Here is an 18151-nt window from a genome sequence, read left to right on the forward strand (position 1 = left end):
TATATATATATTCTTATATTCAAATTTTAATAGATTTTAATTTATCACTTATTAATATTCTGTGAAATTAAAAAAAATGATAATTCTACAAATATTTTCTATAGTAAACGCCAACACAATTTTTATAAATAATTTTGATATAAGAAGAGGATAATCTTCGAAGGTGTATCATGTATCTTGATGTTCTTCTGTGTAGGAGTATATGTGCGTAATGTTTTACAGATTTTATAATTCTAAAAAATAATACAATAACCTCAAATGATAATAAGATTTAAAAACATAGATTTAAATATTAAGTTACCTTTTTTTAATGTAGAAAATAGAACTTCCTTCTCGTACTGAATCAGAGTAAACAATTTTATTTAGCATTTTGAAGGAACAAAACTACGATTCTTTCTTTTTTCTTCTTAGATGTTTTTTCAGTGGGTGGTGATTTGATGCATCTGACAGTCTATTTCTTAATGATATTTGTTACCTTATGATCTATGGTCTCAATTATAATTATTGTGATGTAGTCTTAAATTACTATTAAGATTTCATTCAAAATAAAATTTTATCTTATACAGTTTTGCGTAAGATGTTCAAGCAGATTATTCCTTTTACGATAGTAAGCAATTTCTTGACGGCATATCTCAATATATTGAGAAGCAGAAGTCAATAAAATTCTTTAAAAACTTGCTGTAACTCATCTCTCTTGAGGTTGGAAATTATTCAATATGACTTTTTTGTGAACATCGTTATTGTACTGTATTTTTTTCTTCACGGTTTCTTCGGTAAATAAAAATCTGTTATATTTGATAGCTTGCGACACTTAGTGGCATAAATGTACGATCTACATTTCGATTAAATAGTATTTTAATTAAAAGTCAACCAGAATCATTCAGGGACGAAAATCTGGAGACACGATAGTGTCTTGGCGCTAATATGTATCTTATGCAATATGATGTTGAGGCAGAATCTTTTCTTTTTTTATCGAATAATTTGACATTTTAAATATTCTTGAATATATAAAATTCATTTAAAGAATTAATTTAGCCTATCTTTCAGGATATGAAAGCTTTCAACATCTTCTTTCTTGCAAACATAAAAATATTTAGTTCAGATATCATTATTTCACTTATTAGGAAGAGTATCGAAATTCCATGACTATGAAATCTAAAAGAGTGATATTTGAATTAGTTTACAATAATATTTAGCATTGTGATGAAATTCATTACGATTTAGTGACATAGGTTTATCAAACTTTGCTGGCAATTGCAGAAAGGTGTTATCAGCATTTAAATGAGAAGTTATCAGATTTGTATTACTATCAATAGCATTATTTTGATTATTGCATAGAACGTCATTTTTGTTAAATGATGTATGTGTATATATATATATTTTAATTAAAACAAATATTCCTGAGATAGGAAATTAGTAGTGTCATTCGATAATAAATCTTCCAAAGTTTGAAAATTTCCAAAATTTGAGACATTAATATCATCAAAGTCATTTATACAATTAGTTTTCATTACTTCACTAATTTCTTTTGAATCTACTTCGAAAAAGTCGGTATCAAACGTATGTTCAGAGGACATCAAAGTATCGCAATCGCTTTTTCCTCGTTCCTTCATCGTATCTTCATAAACACATTTTCTTCTATTATCAGAATTGACACGCTGACTGTCCATTGACGATTCCATAATTTGATCTTCGATAAATGTAGTTGAGACAATACATGTGTCCTCAGATTTATTTAGTACACCGGTTAAATTAATTTCGGGCTGTTCAGAAGGTTGCCAGAAGACATCTTCCAGAAGAGTTTCACTTTGAATATCATTTACGAAATTGTGCTCCAAGTCTATATAATTGTTTGTCATCTCGTTAGTTTCTTCTTTTTTGGGGAAAAATTTTTTCATGTTGCAATCGACTTCTACATTGGAGAAATGTAATCGATCGTTTAATATAAAAGAATCACTTTCTTTTTGTTGTTCCTTTATCATAGTTTCAGAATATTTACTATCGTGATCATTTATTTTTACAAAATTACCAAAATTGACATGTTGGCTATACGATGGTGGGTCTACAACTTGATCTTCAGTAAATGTAGTTGAAACGGTACATTTGTCATCGGATTTATCTAAACATTGCACTCTCTTTTCAGCGTGTACAGTCGTGACACATTTATCAGTATGATTCAAAAGATAAACATATTTATTGCAATCATTTTTTATTGTGTCGCAAGTCAATTTGACATCGTTTTTATTATCGTAAAATGTGTTATGCAGATTCCCTTGTGCTTTTGCCACGATAACATTTGTACAATACTTTGGACATTTATTAACTTGACATACATTCTGTTTTATCATTTCCGTAATTAGTGAGCTACGATCAGTTATAAACTGCAAACTAGTCATTATAAAGTGATCGACATGCCTTGTATTGCAACACGGGCACGATGTTTGTATCGCACAATCCGTGCTTGTTGGTAATTCTTGCTTAAAATCAAATTGACAATTCTGCTGACCTGCAACATTGTTTTGGCACGTTTTTAAAGGTATTGTCTCCATGGCACTTTCTTCCTGAGATGTTAATGCATCCTTATTTTGTGTTGCCGAATTGTCACAAGAACTAGTTATATCTTCTATTGTCATATTAGATGATACACAATTCTTTAATTTACTTTTTTTCGACACTTTAGCCTTCAACTCGTTAATATTCTGATCGTCTAACATTGGTGATTTCAAATAACGCAAGTTATAACTGTGTTGTTTCTCATCCTCTTTTGTAAACTCCATACAGGTATCACTGCTAACTGAAGTACAATTCTCTGTACCATTACTACTTTTGATATCAACAGATTTAGACTCTAAATGATATTTTTCTTTTAAGTTTTTGTTGGCTTCATTAGAACGTTCTTTAACATCGGAATTTGTAAGTTTGTTTGAATATTTTGAAGAATTGATATGCTTCTTTTTGTTTCTCTTATTTTTCTTAACTTTCGAAGATTCTGAATTTCGATTAGTCCTTTTTCTTTTTACTTTATCATCTCCAGTTAAATCAATTATTATAATTTTGTGTGAATTGTTTTCTTCCAATGATTCACTTTTTTGTAAATGAGTTTCCAAACATTTATCATTATTATTTTTATTATTTGATAATGTATTATTATTTCGTAAACCATCTAAGCATTCATTTATTTTCTGTTCAGATGTACCTCCATTGAAATTATTTGGACGAAATAACGAATTTATCTGATGCTTCTGAAAAAGCAGTATCCCAAACGTTAAAATTTGCATTATACTTAATAAATGTAAAGATCTTACCTGAGACTTTGAACAAGTCTGATCAGCATGAATTGTTTTGGTACATTTTAAACCTGTAGAGTTATCCATTTTGTCTTCAAATAGCAGGAACTGTTTATGAAATTCCTTTATATCAAATTGGTTCGATTCTATTAACCATAGTGTTTCATTTTTTTCTTGAATAGGTGGTCTAGGCACAAATTTCAATAATTCATCTTGCAATTTTGGCATACGCGGTCCTAACAGCATTAGGGCTAACTCATCAATTCTTTTCTTTTGGTCAGAAAGATTTAACTTCTTTGCTGTTTCTTCCATTTTTCTCCATATTTTAAAGGCGAGCAAATATCTGATATAAGCTACATCGGTTATAGACGTCGTTTTTGTTTTGAGATTAGTAAAGCTCCTCCTACGTAAAAAAATATAATCTGTATTATCTCAATATTGTCTGAGATATCTATAATATAATATGTTAAAAAATATATTTACGTACATAAATATATGATTGCATACTTTTGTATATTTTTTTGTGTGTGTATTTCTAAGTAATATCCTGAAAATATGTTCTTCCGAGTTATCTGTAAACAGTTTAATATTAGAGAACTCTCTTTCTCTCTCTTATTTATCGGCAGTCAGATCGAATCAATTTTTCCAAAATCAATTTTTGATAACACTTACTTAGATATATGTACAATGCTGCAAGAATCTTTGCAGCAACTTCAGAAGAATCTTTAACGACGTGACTAGAAGTTTTTAACTCCATATCTATGTACACATTTAACAAAGCTGATATTTTATTTAAATATTGACTATAATCTACATTCTGAGAAAGAAAAGACGAAAGATTAACAATGATCTTATATTTACAAATCTGTAAAATGAAAACAAATAATTAGGATTAATAGTACCTGTTGTTTTATATCAAGCCAATACATGTGAAAGAATATTAACATTTTATTAATATGGTTTTTTATCAAATTAATTTTATCATTAAATTCGACAGTGTTCTCTGCTACGCTAGAAAGAATATTCCTGAAATACAGCAAAATTACATATCTTTTATGTATATACTTTATTTAATCCCTGATCTGTTTATACATGTGTGAAATTTCTACTTGTAAAAAATTTAACAACGTTGAATTGGATCTTCATATTGATGTAAATGATAATCTTACTGGGTGTAGAAGAAAACCAATCGTTCCAGATGTTCATAATTTCTACTTCCTGTACACGAACGTATGATTTTATTGAATTTTAGTAACCATGGAAGTAGTTGTTCAATTTTGTTATTATCTTCCAATCTGATGTCTTCCAGACTTTTTTCCTGACTTTTTAAACGTTTTTTTGTATTTTTATTATTTTCACATTTAGAATTGGTATCCATAACGATATCTTCCTCTGTAGCTCTGTAGGTTTACACTACAAATCCTCTGCAATTATAAAAAGACTTACAGCATGCACAACACAATAATCAATATTTAATGTTTTAAATTTATATTTTAATGTTGATGAAATTTATAATGTTTTATTTAATAGACAAACATCTTGTACCAATCAAGTCAAGTATAGAAAGGCATAATTACTGACTATTAAAATTTGTTTCTACAAATTTATAAAAAATATATGTTTTATGATATACATAAAAAATGTATTAAATGTAAAAATTTAAGTTCACTTGACTGTTGGCACTTTAAATAATAATTATTATTATTAATCAGGTATTAAAATTATTTTCTGTGTATGCTATATTTATGATAAAATTATATCATATTAAAATAAAAAGTAATATATATAAGCCAAATGTTTAAAATAGCAAAACTACAATTGTTAAAATTTGTTATACATAGATATAGTAATTAATAGAAAAGTTAAATTACTAAACTAAAAGAGTAGCGTGATAGAAATAGGTATATCTAAACGTATTGTCAGAAATCGCCAACAACTTTCAGATATCATGACAGGTGCAGACTTTAATATCATAGCGGCACGCGATGTTTCATGTAAAATTATCATGCAGTGGTTCCGCGTTTTTTCGTGGCAAGGAACGAGGGTATCACGAGGGAAATGATCCGAAATCGTTCGAAAAGAAAAAGTCTCTTCGTCTTACAGCGTCTGTCGCAGATTTCTGATGTGTCGATAACCCGCCGTGCCCTCTTGGCGTGTAGTGGCCTGTCAACGTAGAGGCTTCTCTTCCCGGTTGAGCGAGTTCTCTTCCTGGCCGAGCGTTTCTTCCAAGTCGCATCCGAATCACGGTATCTGGCGTAGCCCGTAGCCGTTCTTCCATCCGCAGCAGCAGCAGCCAGCAGCTAAATCAAGCTAAATTAGCCGTCCGTGAGGCTGCGGCATCTTCCTCCGAGATTTACGACCACTAAACGCGCAAGGCAGAGGAGTCAGGACGCGTTCGTGCTCCGCTCGTTAATCGCTGTTCGCTGCCGACGACAACGACACACTTCGCTCGCTCGCTCACTCGTTCGCTGCTCGTTCTTCTTCCTTTATATTGGCCTTGGTCCCCAACACGGGCCCGTGTCACGGGGGTTCACTTAGCCAGTGATATTTCAGAGACACAGCCACTCGTCTCGTTCGTTCGTTGTAGCTCAGCCGCTTGCGTTGACAACGCGCCGCCTGTCGGAAGACACTCGCAACTCGCCAAGGCTGCGACCTGCGTTCGGATTGAACGTTTTTACGTGCTTTAAGTATCCCTAAATAACCTCGCATGCCAGCACATTGTGCCAATGTATAGCACAGTCAATACGCTGCAGTTATTATGTCATTTTGTACGATAAAGCAGGTGATGTTTGCATAGTGCTGTCACGATTGGTCACGACGTGTAGTCGAAATTTTAAGTCTGATTACTGGCGCTTTTACAAGCACAATATTCGCACAGCGTGCGGATCGCGATGTGCTGTCAGATAGGAGTTACGTCAGACGAGGAGTTGGCTGGATATCAGAATGTACTAGCATCGTGCAAACATTTTATCCGAGCGCCTCTTTATCGTTCATTATAATGAATTCGATTGAATGCACTCGGTACGCACTGGTGCACATTAAAGCCATCGTACATACACAAATTGAGAAATATGTGTTTAATATAAAACTCAAACACATAATAAGAGATGCTCATAAAAGCTCAATACATTTCATTGCGATTAAGTAAAAATCTGTATTTTACAATTCGAAATATTTACATTTTATTTTTACGCACGTTAAATCAGTGTATAATATAATTGGCTATATATACGTAAAATAAGAGTACAAGCATAAAAGCGATGAAAGCATCTAAGGCAAACGCAACTAATAGCACCAACCCAAGTCGGCTTAATAACGTTCATGCTCTACCAATAGTAGAACAACGTTATTAATCAAACTCGTTGAGAATTCAGAACTCGTAGCGAAAACGCTACAGTTCGGTGAAGCTGCCGATCGCTCCAGATCGCTCGGCTGCGCAAACGTCAGCAGGGAGCGCAGTGAGCGCAGTGAGCGAGCGCTCCTCGCGTCTCGCCTGCTGCAACGGCCGATGGCCCCGACGGCGCACGGCGCCGTGCGCGCAGGTTGCGCACGCCCGCTCTGCGCAGTGCGCGGAACCGTCCGTCACCGTCGCGTCAGGTGCGTGCTCGATAATCACGATATTTCGCGACAATCGCGACAATCGCGACGACCGTGCCACGCCGCGTCACGCGTGTTGTATGTACGTAAACTGGCGAACGTTGGATATTCCCGGAGGTGCGTGCGGATATTACAGAGGATCCTTCTGAAATTCCATTTTTTTCCCGACAAATGCAATTTTTTTTTTCTCGGAATATCCGCGGGGAAATTAGCGGACCGATATGATTGAACTCGCGGCTCGTATTCGCGTTAACGATCGCGAATCTCGGAGGAGACGCGTTTCCTGCGAGATTATGGATTCCCGGAAGTTGACGATTGGCACAAATGGCTAACATAGTCGCGATAGTCGCGTTGGGCGTATCGTGTTCTGAGCTTGTGTAAACTCCCGGCTCTCGGCGCTCGCTGAAACGATTGGTTTAGTGTGCTGTACACACGTATATACATATACCGATATACGCTACACACACACACACATATATATCTATATGTATACCAGTATGCATTTATGGAACTAAACAATATCCGCCGCGCACCTTCGTGCTCCACGTCCCTGGACGTGATCGGAGCTCCCCCACCAGCGGGGTGCGCTCACTGCGCGCACGCCGTCGCGCGAGCGTTTCGTCCAAGTCGCCCGGCAGCGGCCGAGCACGTATGTGACATGGCGTCCGGGTAGAAAGAAAGTTAACTGCTAAATAAACGTTAATGTTGTTTTTATGACACTGACCGACCGAAAAGGGAACATCCGAGGCCGCGAATTTCCCACAGACACTGGCATTGATGGTAATGCATGCGAGGAAACCTCAAAGGATCAGCGATGGGTAGGGCTCTACCGTCAAATACCCGATACTGACACACGGCTAATCTCTCTCTTTCTCTTTCTATCTCTCTCGCTCTATCTATCTCTTCTCTCCCTCTCGCTTCTCTCTCTCTCTCTCTCTCTCTCTCTCGCGCGCTCTCTCCGCACTAGCTCACCTCACCTCTCGTTCACCCGACATCCGTCCATTCGTCCGTACGACCCGCTCGACCGTACACACGCATCGCAGCACTCACTGCCACAAAACCGCCGCACGACGTACCGCGGGCACGACCAGTTTCCACGATGGGGATTCGCTCGGGTGCCGTTCCCCGTGGAAATGACCGCGACGGCGGCGGACACCGCGCCACGACCTCCCTCGCTCACGGCCCGTTGTCTTATGATTCCAGGTACTTCGAAAAGCACCAGGCCCATCCCTATCAGGTAAATATCTGTCACCACCGAAGCGATTGGTGGGATCTACGATACGGTTAAGGGTCGGGGAGGGGGTGAGGGGGGGAGGTGTGATCATTTCTCGGGACGGACAGCCTCTCTCACGTCGTCTGGTACGATCATCGGAGTCTTCATCGTCCCATTGTCGTCGAGCAGCAACGCATTATTTTCGCCCGTGGTTCCGCGTCGTTACCCGCGCGACACGTCTGCTGAAGACAGGGGGAGGAGAAGGAGGAGGAGAGAAAGAGAAAGAGAGACGGAGAAAGATGAGATCGCTCCGGTTCTTGCGCGGAGGACACGACGGGACTCAACCGCGGTGACAGCCCTCGTCCGCGCAGAGCAGTTCCAAAGTTCGTATTCGGTTTCTCGGCTGACGGGGCACGGTGGTGAGAAACGGGCCCCGTTCGCCGTCGTTTTCTTTCCGCCAGGGCTCAGGACTCGCGGACCTCGCGGTCGCGCGGCCGGGAATCGATAATGCACGTTCGACGACGATTCCGCGGCAAGACGACGTCCGGACGATCGCGTCAGCGCGATTCATTTTTCACGCGTCGTTACGTCCCCGCGAGATCGTCTGCTCCATTGTGCACGCTCCCGCCGCATCGGGCTTGTCTTTGTCGTCGTTATTACCGCGTTCCTCGTTCCGATTTTTTCCTCACTCGCACGCGAGCAAGGTAGAGTCGATCGTTCGCCAGGTCGAGGCGCGCCAACGTCGTCGCCGAATCGTCGCGCGATTGGCTTAATCGTCGGCAATTTGCTATATTACGCGTGAGACTCCTCGAACGCAAGCATTTAACGAGCTCGACGAGGCGAAAAGAATCGGCTTTGACAAGTGACATTTTGGTCATTGACAATATTTCGTACATTAAACGCATTGTCGCGATGCGAATAATTGAGGTACTTTACAGATAAATTTATATTGTAGCTGTAATTAGTTGTAAGAATTTGTCCCACGCTTCTCATTGATTGTCTGTGGTGTTTGTCCTCTTGAAGCTATCATTTGTGCTGGGTGGTATTAACAATCGAATATTTATGTTCTCGATACTTAAATTGGTCCACACGAGATGGGGAGAATGGTAATTAATCGCAGTATCGCCCGATTTTTACGTCCGATACGAAATAATTTCCTACTGGTCTTGTAAACATAACCTCACTTTTCAAAAAATCAATAATTTATTCTAGCAGGTAATCCTCTAAAAATATTTGAGATCCTATCTCGGTAAGAATCTTATTTCACTCCCTCTCATGTTTCAATAGCTTTTGCATCATTTTCTTCTGTATTTTGTCGGAAATAACTGTAAATGTGATAATCCTCAAGTCACCGTAACTTGGTAGATTCTCTTTGTACTTGAAAAATTTAGGATACAACATAATATAACATGTCTTTGTAGTATAATATTGGGAAATATTCATATAGTCTATACTGGAATGAAAAATGTTTAATTGAAAAATTTGTCCTTAGATTAAAAATAGAATATGTGCATAATTGATACAAAAGATAGTCAGAGATGGTAAGCGCAATTGGTATTTCTAAAAAAATTTGGTGATTTTATGGAATGAATATTTGGTGATTGATTTCAATTTAATCCCGTTGATTCCATAGAAGAACCAGAGATTTTTCAGAATTATATAATCATTTTGACCATAACGTTATTCAATATTTGATATTTGTTCCTTTTGAGTTCTTTTTAATATCATTAGAGTCAATATATAGCTCTCACACATACATTCTTGCAGACGGCCACTAGATCAAAACAATCTGTTATTCTCAAGTGGATTATCAAGCTTATAATAATTAATAGCATTTTTAATAACGATCTTATATATTCAGAATGAAAAAAGTAAGCAATCTTGATGTATCCGATTCATTTATATAATGTCTTGTGTGGTCATGCATATCCCAAACACATTGTTAATGATCTGATTGTAGAACGCAAAGTACAGCAGTTCTAAGGGTGGCTATTCCTCCTCGACCACGTCATCGGACAGTCGCTACGAAGGACGTATGCGCGACTCTCCAAATGGTAACTCTTACAGTCCAGCCGGCAGCTTGGGAATGGGCATGGGGACGGACCGGGACAGCCCTCGGAATTACACATCCAAGCCTCTTTACAAGAAGGAGAGAGAAAATAGAGACTATAAACTATCCTCCTCTAGGGACAAGTATTCCGGTAAATAATTTTTATTTTGGTCCATGAAAAGAACAGTTTTGTTAAAATAACTGAATTTTAACTTGATAAATATGCAAATAATTTTGTTTGAATCATCAAAATAATTATGTAAGACGTTTAAACTAGTAGCCACTAGAATAATAAAACTTTTTGCAGCATTGTCAATCAATGTTTAAACGTTTTACATAATTATTTTGATGGTGCAAACAAAATTATTTTCGGATCTGTATCGAGTTGTAAATTTTTAGATTCTTTAACAAAACTATTATTTTCGTGTGTCCTCAACATTCTGCATAAAGCGAGCTTTTATATTTTAACAGTTACCCAATAAAGAAAGCATAAATTTGTGAATATTATTGAATACAAATTCATAAATATCAGTTTACGTATTTTTTTGTATAACGTATAGGTGGTAATATTTCTATGAAATAATACAATTTTCCTTTTTTTTATCTAGAGTCTCATCTCCCTTTCCTTTCTCCAGTATAAAAACAGAATTGTCTCTTAATATTTTCAGCTGTAACATGCTTGCTTGCATATGTGTAGATTGTGCACGATCCCTAAAAGACAAGAGAAGCCGTGAGAGCAGGGATTCAGAACACAGGACCAACCACGATAGGAGTAGTGGGGAGGTGAGTATCTTCGACCTTAATGTCTAATTTAATGATTATTACATATAATAAAAAGGATATAATTGTCAATTAAGTATTCTTCAGATCTTTTTCAGAGTTGCTCGGAAACATTTATTGTGTTATATGTATAATAAATCTTTACTTATTAGACATAAATTTATTTTTACTCATGCTGTGTATGAAATTATAAATTTTTTTACTATTTTTAATTTCTATTATAAAAAATATTAAATAAATAGACAAAAAAAGCTCTTGCAAAGAAGAGAATTAGAAATTTTTAATTTTGGGAAAATTTTAAATATATCTATCTAAATTACAAATATATACATATATGAAATAGATATCTATTTTTTTAAGCATGTGCAGTCATAATAAGCTTTTATTAAAAACGTTTCATGTGCAAATGGACTGTTAGATAACTTGTATGTGGTCACAGTCTGATGAATTTATTTAAAACTTTACTTTAAAAAGGCATTTAATATTGCATGCCTTTTTTAATTAAAAACAAATATATATCTTTTTAGATGCATGTGCACTATCATAATAACGTTTGTGTTTATGTCTTTATAGATCTTACATCCCTTAAAATTATCATCAAATTCATCAAGGGAATCTTCATCCCAGAGAAAACCATCACACAATTCCTGTCAGGTTAGTGTATTATAATTACGTTTATTCATTTTATATTGGCATCAGTTATAAATTCAAAATTCTAAGTAAAAGATAAAATTATACTATTTAATTGTTATACATTCATTCCAATAGCAAAATTTAATTATATATTTATTTCCATTGATTAAAAAAAAAACTATTCTGAAAACTTCTATATACATTTTTGTTTGCTACCATAATTTTAAATAACTTTATGTGTACGTAATCAATATCTTAATAGCCTCAAGAATATAGATGAATATAACGTCAACTTTTCGAACACGTTTTGGAATTGATGCAAATATTCCCCATCTATTCAATTGTTTCCGGAAATTTTAGAACAGTCTGTTTAGGATAAACGTGGTGATGAGCGAGGAGGTGCAACGGAACGGACAGCCAGATTTGGCGATTGGTCCGAACACATGAGTTCGTCAGGAAAGAAGTATTATTACAACTGCAAGACGGAAGTTTCTCAATGGGAAAAACCACGGGAATGGATCAGTCGGACAGATAATCGTCCACGCCAATCTAGTGACTACTCTTCTAGGTCAAGTACGTCTAAATTTTCATAATTGTTAGTAGTAGTAGCGGAGGAATGGATCCCTATATGTCTGAACAGTCAAAGAGTTACCTAGATTTAAAGAACTCCTCTACGACTCCCGCTAAGTGAGTACGAAATTTTTTTGTATATATAAAAGGATGTATGTACGGATTTTCTGTACATACAGAGGGATGCAGGATTTGAACTTACGACCTATTGGTTATGAGTCCATCGCTCACACAGCCACACGACATTCTTTTATATTCGTTAAATACAATATGTAAAGTGTTAGATATAATGAATGAAAAAGAATAATGAAATAAAGTAAGTTTTTGTTTAAGTAAAACACATAATAATAAATTTGATTTTTTTGATTGACATTTAATATTTATAGTTTTGATATTTGTACTTATAGGTATTTACGTTATCATGGTTGCCACAGACCTAGAAAACCGGAAAAACCGGGAAAAGTTAGAGAATAATATAAAAGAGACTAGAATTTTGAACTTTGCACTTACAAAGAAACATTGAACAATTCCCTTAAACTGCTGCTATTCCAAATATTTTTTATAATTTTTTAAATATTATATCTGACGTTTATAGTCAAATACGTTTAAAACTCGCACTTTAAATGATTGTAAAAAAATAATTTAAATTTATATTTTATTCAATAATTTTATTTAATCGCTCTTTTTCGTCATAACTGCATTTTTTTTCCAATACTAATTTATTTTTTGTTGGCTTGAATTTGTCCCCAAAATTTTATTATGCTATTAAGCTTTTTTTGCGTTTTTAATGATATAAGCTAGCTTTCTTACAATCTTTGATTCTAAATGTAAAAAAAAATTTTTTACATATTCTATTATGTTAAAATTTTTACATATTTTATATTGGTCTCATGGAAATTTCCCATTTTTATCTGGGAAACCTGGAAAAGTCAGGGAATTTTTTAATTCATTTTCTGTGACAACCCTGGTTACAGAAAAATCTCTATGAAAACTGATATAAATAAAATATATATTTATTTAATTTTTCCTATTTTAAAACTTGATATATCCTTTAGTTTATCTTATATTATATTATTTATTAAATAAAATAACAAGAAATGCATATTGCACTGAGAGAAAGGATTTTGTTAATTTAGCAAGCCACCAGTACCTTTAACCGGTGATCGGTAAATATGTAACAACAAATTATGTTGTTGTGATTGCTGCTAGTCTGCTATACCAACCAATTATTAGTAACAGAAACAAACTATATAGAATCTAACCTATCTTTTGGATAGACTTTTATATATATATGAGCCTCTTATTTGCTAGCGATACGATTGATTATTTTACATTGACGAATTAATTTGTAATCGTAACAAATCGATTGTTTTTTTAACAAATATCACATTTGCTTTCCCTTGATTTGTTCCTATAACAAAATCTTTTCTCTCAGTGTGCGTTTGTGTGATGTATTTAAAAAGATTAAGGAACAATTACATTCACATATTACATATATAATTTGAATTTCTAATAAAACAATTCTTTGCTTTTTTATATATGAAATATATACATATAAGACTTTACCAAAACTGAAATTGTTCTGGGCAGGTCATGATAAACATTCCAACTCGCGATCAAATAGCAGTAGCAGTATGCGAGATGGTAAATCGTCGCGACAGTCTGACAAACGAGAATACTGGAGCTTATGTAGCGCGAGCGGTGGTGGCAGTAGCAGAGATGATGTTTCCGCAAGGGAGAGAGAGCGGGAAAAAGAACGGGAAAGAGAACGAGAACGAGAACGAGAGCGAGAACGTGAACGTGAACGAGAACGAGAACGGGAAAGAGAAAGAGAATCTAGAGAATGTAGAGAAGAAGTTAGTGTAGAACGCCAAACTCAAGATATGGATATCTCACCAGGTGATTCTACACCCACTTCGGAACCTTTAACGTCATCCTGCGCTCATGATCCACTGCCACAAGGCCCTGTTCTCCTGGCCGCTGGTAGGTTTTCCTTTTATATATTATGTACACGTTGCTGCAGCATATAGAAAATATGATATTTTTCAAAATATATATAATATTAAGTAAAAAAAATGTTTAAAGTAGAAATATTACAATTTAAAATGATATTTAATAACAGGGAAATGTCAGGGAAATGCCACAAAACTGGAAATCAGGGAAAAGTCAGGGAATTTTGCAAAATTTTCTGGAAAATAAAAAGTCTTGGCTTTAAAGAAGCATTCAATATGCATTCAATATGCATACATCACACTTACGCAGTTTTGGAACTACCAGCTTAACAATAAAATGCAAGCTGTGTTGGCAACATTAATAGTAATTTACATTGTTATGTTAAATTGCATTTTCAACAAAATATTTGACTTGATTTTTCCAAATTAAGACAAAAATACAAAAATTTCAAAATATTATTGAAAGTATCAGGAAAAATCATTAAATTTTGTCTGGAAATCAGGGAAAAGTTATGGAATTTTTTAGGATGAGGAATATATTTGTGACAATTCTGAATAATATAATAATTTCATCATGCATGAAACATTTTATTTTTGAGAAATTACAATGATTATTGTTTTTATGAACTTTTTTAAATAAAATTTTTTTTATTAAAAAATTTAATTTAAATTTTCTTTTAATATTAACTTACTACATTTTTATATGCCTCAATTTTTATTAATTTTTGATACAGTTATTTTTGTTATACTTTCGTTAGCGTTACCTCGGTTAACATCACATCCATCGTCAACGACACCACAGGCAACTGGAAAACTTAGTTCGCCAACGCAACAACAGGGAAGTAGTAATGCTCCGGGACCACCGGTGTCACTAGCAAATCTCCCAAGACTACTATCACAAATTACGGGCAACAAAGAACAACCTGACATCACACCACAGAAAGCATTACAGACAATTCAAACAGCTATCTTGCTATCCCGACAAGTAAGAGAGCATTTTTAATGTTTCTAATACTTGGAGACATATAATGAAATTATAAGTTATATTTCTCTCTGTTGAAATAAAATTTAATTAAAGTAATGCGAAATTTGATATTTTAATTATCAATTTGAAAGTTAAATTTTTTTTTACACTATTTTAATTAATCGGGAAAATTTCATAATTATTAATGCTTGCCTATTAACAAAACGGTAACTTAACTACTTTTTTGTGACGTAATCGAAAACATATCCGGTAATTTTCAAATTATAATATAATCAACTAGTTATTTTTTCCTTTTTTATTTTAAAACATTGTAAAACATGTATGAATGATATTCATAATTGTATATACTTGTTATTATAGCAGTCTGTTAGTGGGGATCGAACTAATACTGGAAGTGATGTGATGGTTCCATTAAAAGTTGATACAAGTGGCAATATTACCAGCGAGGGTCCACCTACTCCCACACATTCAGAAACCCAGGATTGTATTGATGCGCGAAAATGTAAGTCTTTTGTTTTATATAATGCTTATATTTTAAATCACTGTTTTTGCCTTTATGTGTACTTATATTCTTTCATCATATAAATCATTTTCTATTACAGTTCATTTAATTCGATTAAATACTAAGTATAGGCTAGAACGCTATTCTTGTGTTAGTTATTAACTGTCACTATTATAGATTCTTATTACGAGATTTATTTACGGCACACTTGATTTCCATTTTAATCACAATACTAAAATTGAATTTTTAAATACTTAGGTTGAATTAAAAATAGCTGTTTGGGTAAAATAAAATTTAATTTTTGAATTTATTAACTTCATCTAAATTATATATATATATATATATATTAAAATTAAAATATATCCTAACTAAAATATAATATAGAAAGTAAACTAATATGTTGATAAATTATTTTAATTCGTGAAACAATGTGTCGAAATAAATTTTTTTATCTTTTATTATTAAGTATCTCTTCCATTTTTGTTTGTATTTAAAAAAATTTCTTTTCGTTATATTTTATTATATATATTATCATTTATTTGTATAGTGACAAGTCCTGGAGGAACGAATTCCGGAGTTCAAGGTCTAAGCTCCTTGCAAAGTCTCAGTACATTAGGTTCCCTTGGAAATTTGAGTAATACAGGAGGTTTGCAGGCATTGTCAAGAGTGCAGCCTCCTTTAACACCTTCTTTAACACCATCTCTCGCTAATCATTATCGGGAAGACTTAACACAGCATGTGCGTGCTTTTCCTGCTGATATTCTCGAAAAACAGGTGCGAATCCAGTATTTCTTAAATAATAGTCCCTTTACTGTTACCAGATGATTTTCTTAAATTAAATAATATTTATGTACAGGCACAGAAACTTAGTGAGGAAGCACATACAATGGGCAGTTTGCAGTGTACGAGAGTGTCCGCAGAATTGAAGACGGCACGATCGATAGTGAGGCTGACAGAAATTCAGGCAACGTTACAGGAACAAAGGTAAGTTTCATGTTATAGCACATTTAATAAATATGTAAACAAAACAATCATGTCGCTTATTTACTTGTTATTTTAGGATATTATTCCTCCGTCAACAAATTCAAACACTAGAGGAGTTAAAATCCCAAAATTCCTTCATGTCTGACGATTCTTAGTGTAAGAATCTTTATAAAATAATTATGATTACAATCTATAATTAATTCAAGCAAAATAAAACATGATTATTAATATTCTCATTAATATTGAATAATTAAGATTGTACCTAAATTATAATATCGTAATAGAAGTGATATAATAGCGAATGAACATGGGCTGCTCAGAGAGGATTGGCTGTTTCATTTATCAGCCAACGAGTCTTAATAAGTAATTAATGAATTTATTAGTGAATCCACCTCTCTGAGAAGCACATCAGGCCTATCCAACACAAGTAGCACAGCAGTGCTTGCAAAGCGCTAAAAAAGTGATTATGTGCGCTTTGTTAGCTCTTTGTTAACGTAAGCGCTGTGTGCTACTTGAGAAGTCGCAAACACAACACTAAATGATTAGAAAAACGAATCAATTTTATCAGTTCAATGCAAACTACTGAATTGTATATCTGAATTGTCCACATCGTCTTGTATTTACCTATGTTATACGTGTCAATGTTTCATATCCCAAGATTAAGCGGCATTTTAACTAGTTGAAATTTTTGTTGTAAATCTCGGAATAAAATTCGTGCCACAAATTTTAATACAGTTCTTTATCAGCCATAGTTTCACTTACCTAATCTCCTAAATTTTTCGTTGAGAGAGGGAGAGAATCGCTTTTAGAGAACTTATATTAAATATATTTACATTAAATATGAGACAGAGGAAATTATATATTTTATATTCAGATTTGTGTTCGATCTCCAATCATTTTATTACAGGGTTTCTTGACATTGTAGAATGTATCATCGCTGTGAGCAAGTATTGATATATTATTATACATGCTCTCCTATTTACATCGTGTAATTAAAAAGTATAGCATTGACGCGCGCGAAATTTTAGAATAACAAACGGCTACCATTTAATTTCTAGTGTGTAAATAGCAGAATCAGAGTGAGTATTATTTACGAACGATATAATTTTATGCATGGTAAATTTTTTCAGTTAATAAGAACAATTATTGTATCGAAACTATGAATTAAAATAAAAATACGCATTTTTTATATTATAATTACAAATAACTCGTTTTACTTTATTCGTAATCTCCTAACTATGTCAAATGAAATACACAAATAAAATTTTATTACGTTGTATCCATAATTCTAGCGTTTAACAAACATAGTACTGTATATGAAATAGTTGATACATTGCGAATTATAATAGTTGTTTAAAGGACTATATTGTTAAGGAATTCTTTAATGAGGTTTTTTGAACCATTTTTCACTGTATGATTTATTTATTTGAATATTATTCTGCAAGATAATGGAAAAAAGAATATATTAAACGAATATACTAAAAAAATGTCCCAAAAGAATTATTTGCATATCATACTGTTGAAAATTATCTTTTAAAATAGTTTTTTATAACAGTTTGTAGAGCAATATTTATGTGTGTGTGTGTGTGTGTGTGTGT

General features: G+C 33.9%; 2 protein-coding genes and 1 long non-coding RNA gene across 9 annotated transcripts in view; 1 reads left to right on the forward strand and 2 right to left on the reverse strand.

The window, feature by feature from the left end:
• Positions 1-1149, reverse strand: part of LOC108759780 (uncharacterized) — a 2813-nt gene extending 1664 nt beyond the window's left edge. Inside the window, exon 1 of the long non-coding RNA XR_001940046.1 lies at positions 302-1149. This is a non-coding gene — a long non-coding RNA (uncharacterized LOC108759780). The remainder of the gene's footprint in view (positions 1-301) is intronic.
• Positions 1150-1365: 216 nt separating this feature from the next.
• On the reverse strand, positions 1366-6406 carry LOC108759811 (uncharacterized). Of its 2 annotated transcripts, XM_018505449.1 has the most exons (7): positions 5389-6406; positions 4457-4711; positions 4190-4313; positions 3960-4104; positions 3775-3859; positions 3306-3690; positions 1366-3242 (listed from the first exon to the last, which is right to left on the reverse strand). In XM_018505449.1, the coding sequence occupies exons 2-7, from the start codon at positions 4663-4665 to the stop codon at positions 1386-1388; spliced, it is 2805 nt and encodes a 934-aa protein (XP_018360951.1). In that variant the 5' UTR covers positions 4666-4711; positions 5389-6406; the 3' UTR covers positions 1366-1385. The 2 variants fall into 2 exon arrangements, with proteins under 2 accessions (XP_018360951.1, XP_018360952.1); XM_018505450.1 differs by lacking the exon at positions 5389-6406 and having other exon boundaries at positions 4457-4792.
• A 484-nt stretch (positions 6407-6890) lies between these two features.
• wcy (WW domain-containing adapter protein with coiled-coil wacky) lies at positions 6891-17737 on the forward strand. 6 transcript variants are annotated; one of them, XM_018505438.1, is made up of 13 exons: positions 6914-6966; positions 7620-7702; positions 8088-8121; positions 10058-10298; positions 10845-10930; positions 11501-11581; positions 11935-12133; positions 13721-14113; positions 14841-15067; positions 15428-15569; positions 16117-16343; positions 16426-16553; positions 16630-17737. In XM_018505438.1, exons 2-13 carry the CDS (start codon positions 7662-7664, stop codon positions 16706-16708), a joined length of 1878 nt encoding a protein of 625 aa, XP_018360940.1. In that variant the 5' UTR covers positions 6914-6966; positions 7620-7661; the 3' UTR covers positions 16709-17737. The 6 variants fall into 6 exon arrangements, with proteins under 6 accessions (XP_018360939.1, XP_018360940.1, XP_018360942.1 ...); XM_018505440.1 differs by lacking the exon at positions 6914-6966 and adding an exon at positions 9959-9968 and having other exon boundaries at positions 7673-7702; XM_018505436.1 differs by lacking the exons at positions 6914-6966; positions 7620-7702 and adding an exon at positions 9959-9968 and having other exon boundaries at positions 7764-8121.
• The last annotated feature ends 414 nt before the right edge of the window (positions 17738-18151 follow it).

Source organism: Trachymyrmex cornetzi, unplaced genomic scaffold (genome assembly GCF_001594075.2).
Source record: "Trachymyrmex cornetzi isolate Tcor2-1 unplaced genomic scaffold, Tcor1.1 scaffold205, whole genome shotgun sequence".
Taxonomy (NCBI): Eukaryota; Metazoa; Arthropoda; class Insecta; order Hymenoptera; family Formicidae; genus Trachymyrmex; species Trachymyrmex cornetzi.

Excerpts from the sequence above, each read along its gene's own strand:
- LOC108759811 (XM_018505449.1), bottom strand. The coding sequence starts at position 4,665 with ATGGATACCAATTCTAAATGTGAAAATAATAAAAATACAAAAAAACGT. Across the intron at positions 3,691-3,774 it reads GTATGCAATCATATATTTAT|GAGGAGCTTTACTAATCTCA; the intron begins GTACGTAAATAT and ends TTTTTTACGTAG. Across the intron at positions 3,243-3,305 it reads AGACTTGTTCAAAGTCTCAG|AAGCATCAGATAAATTCGTT; the intron begins GTAAGATCTTTA and ends CTGCTTTTTCAG.
- wcy (XM_018505435.1), top strand. The coding sequence starts at position 7,984 with ATGGGGATTCGCTCGGGTGCCGTTCCCCGTGGAAATGACCGCGACGGC. Across the intron at positions 15,068-15,427 it reads CTATCTTGCTATCCCGACAA|CAGTCTGTTAGTGGGGATCG; the intron begins GTAAGAGAGCAT and ends TTGTTATTATAG. Across the intron at positions 16,554-16,629 it reads GCAACGTTACAGGAACAAAG|GATATTATTCCTCCGTCAAC; the intron begins GTAAGTTTCATG and ends TTGTTATTTTAG.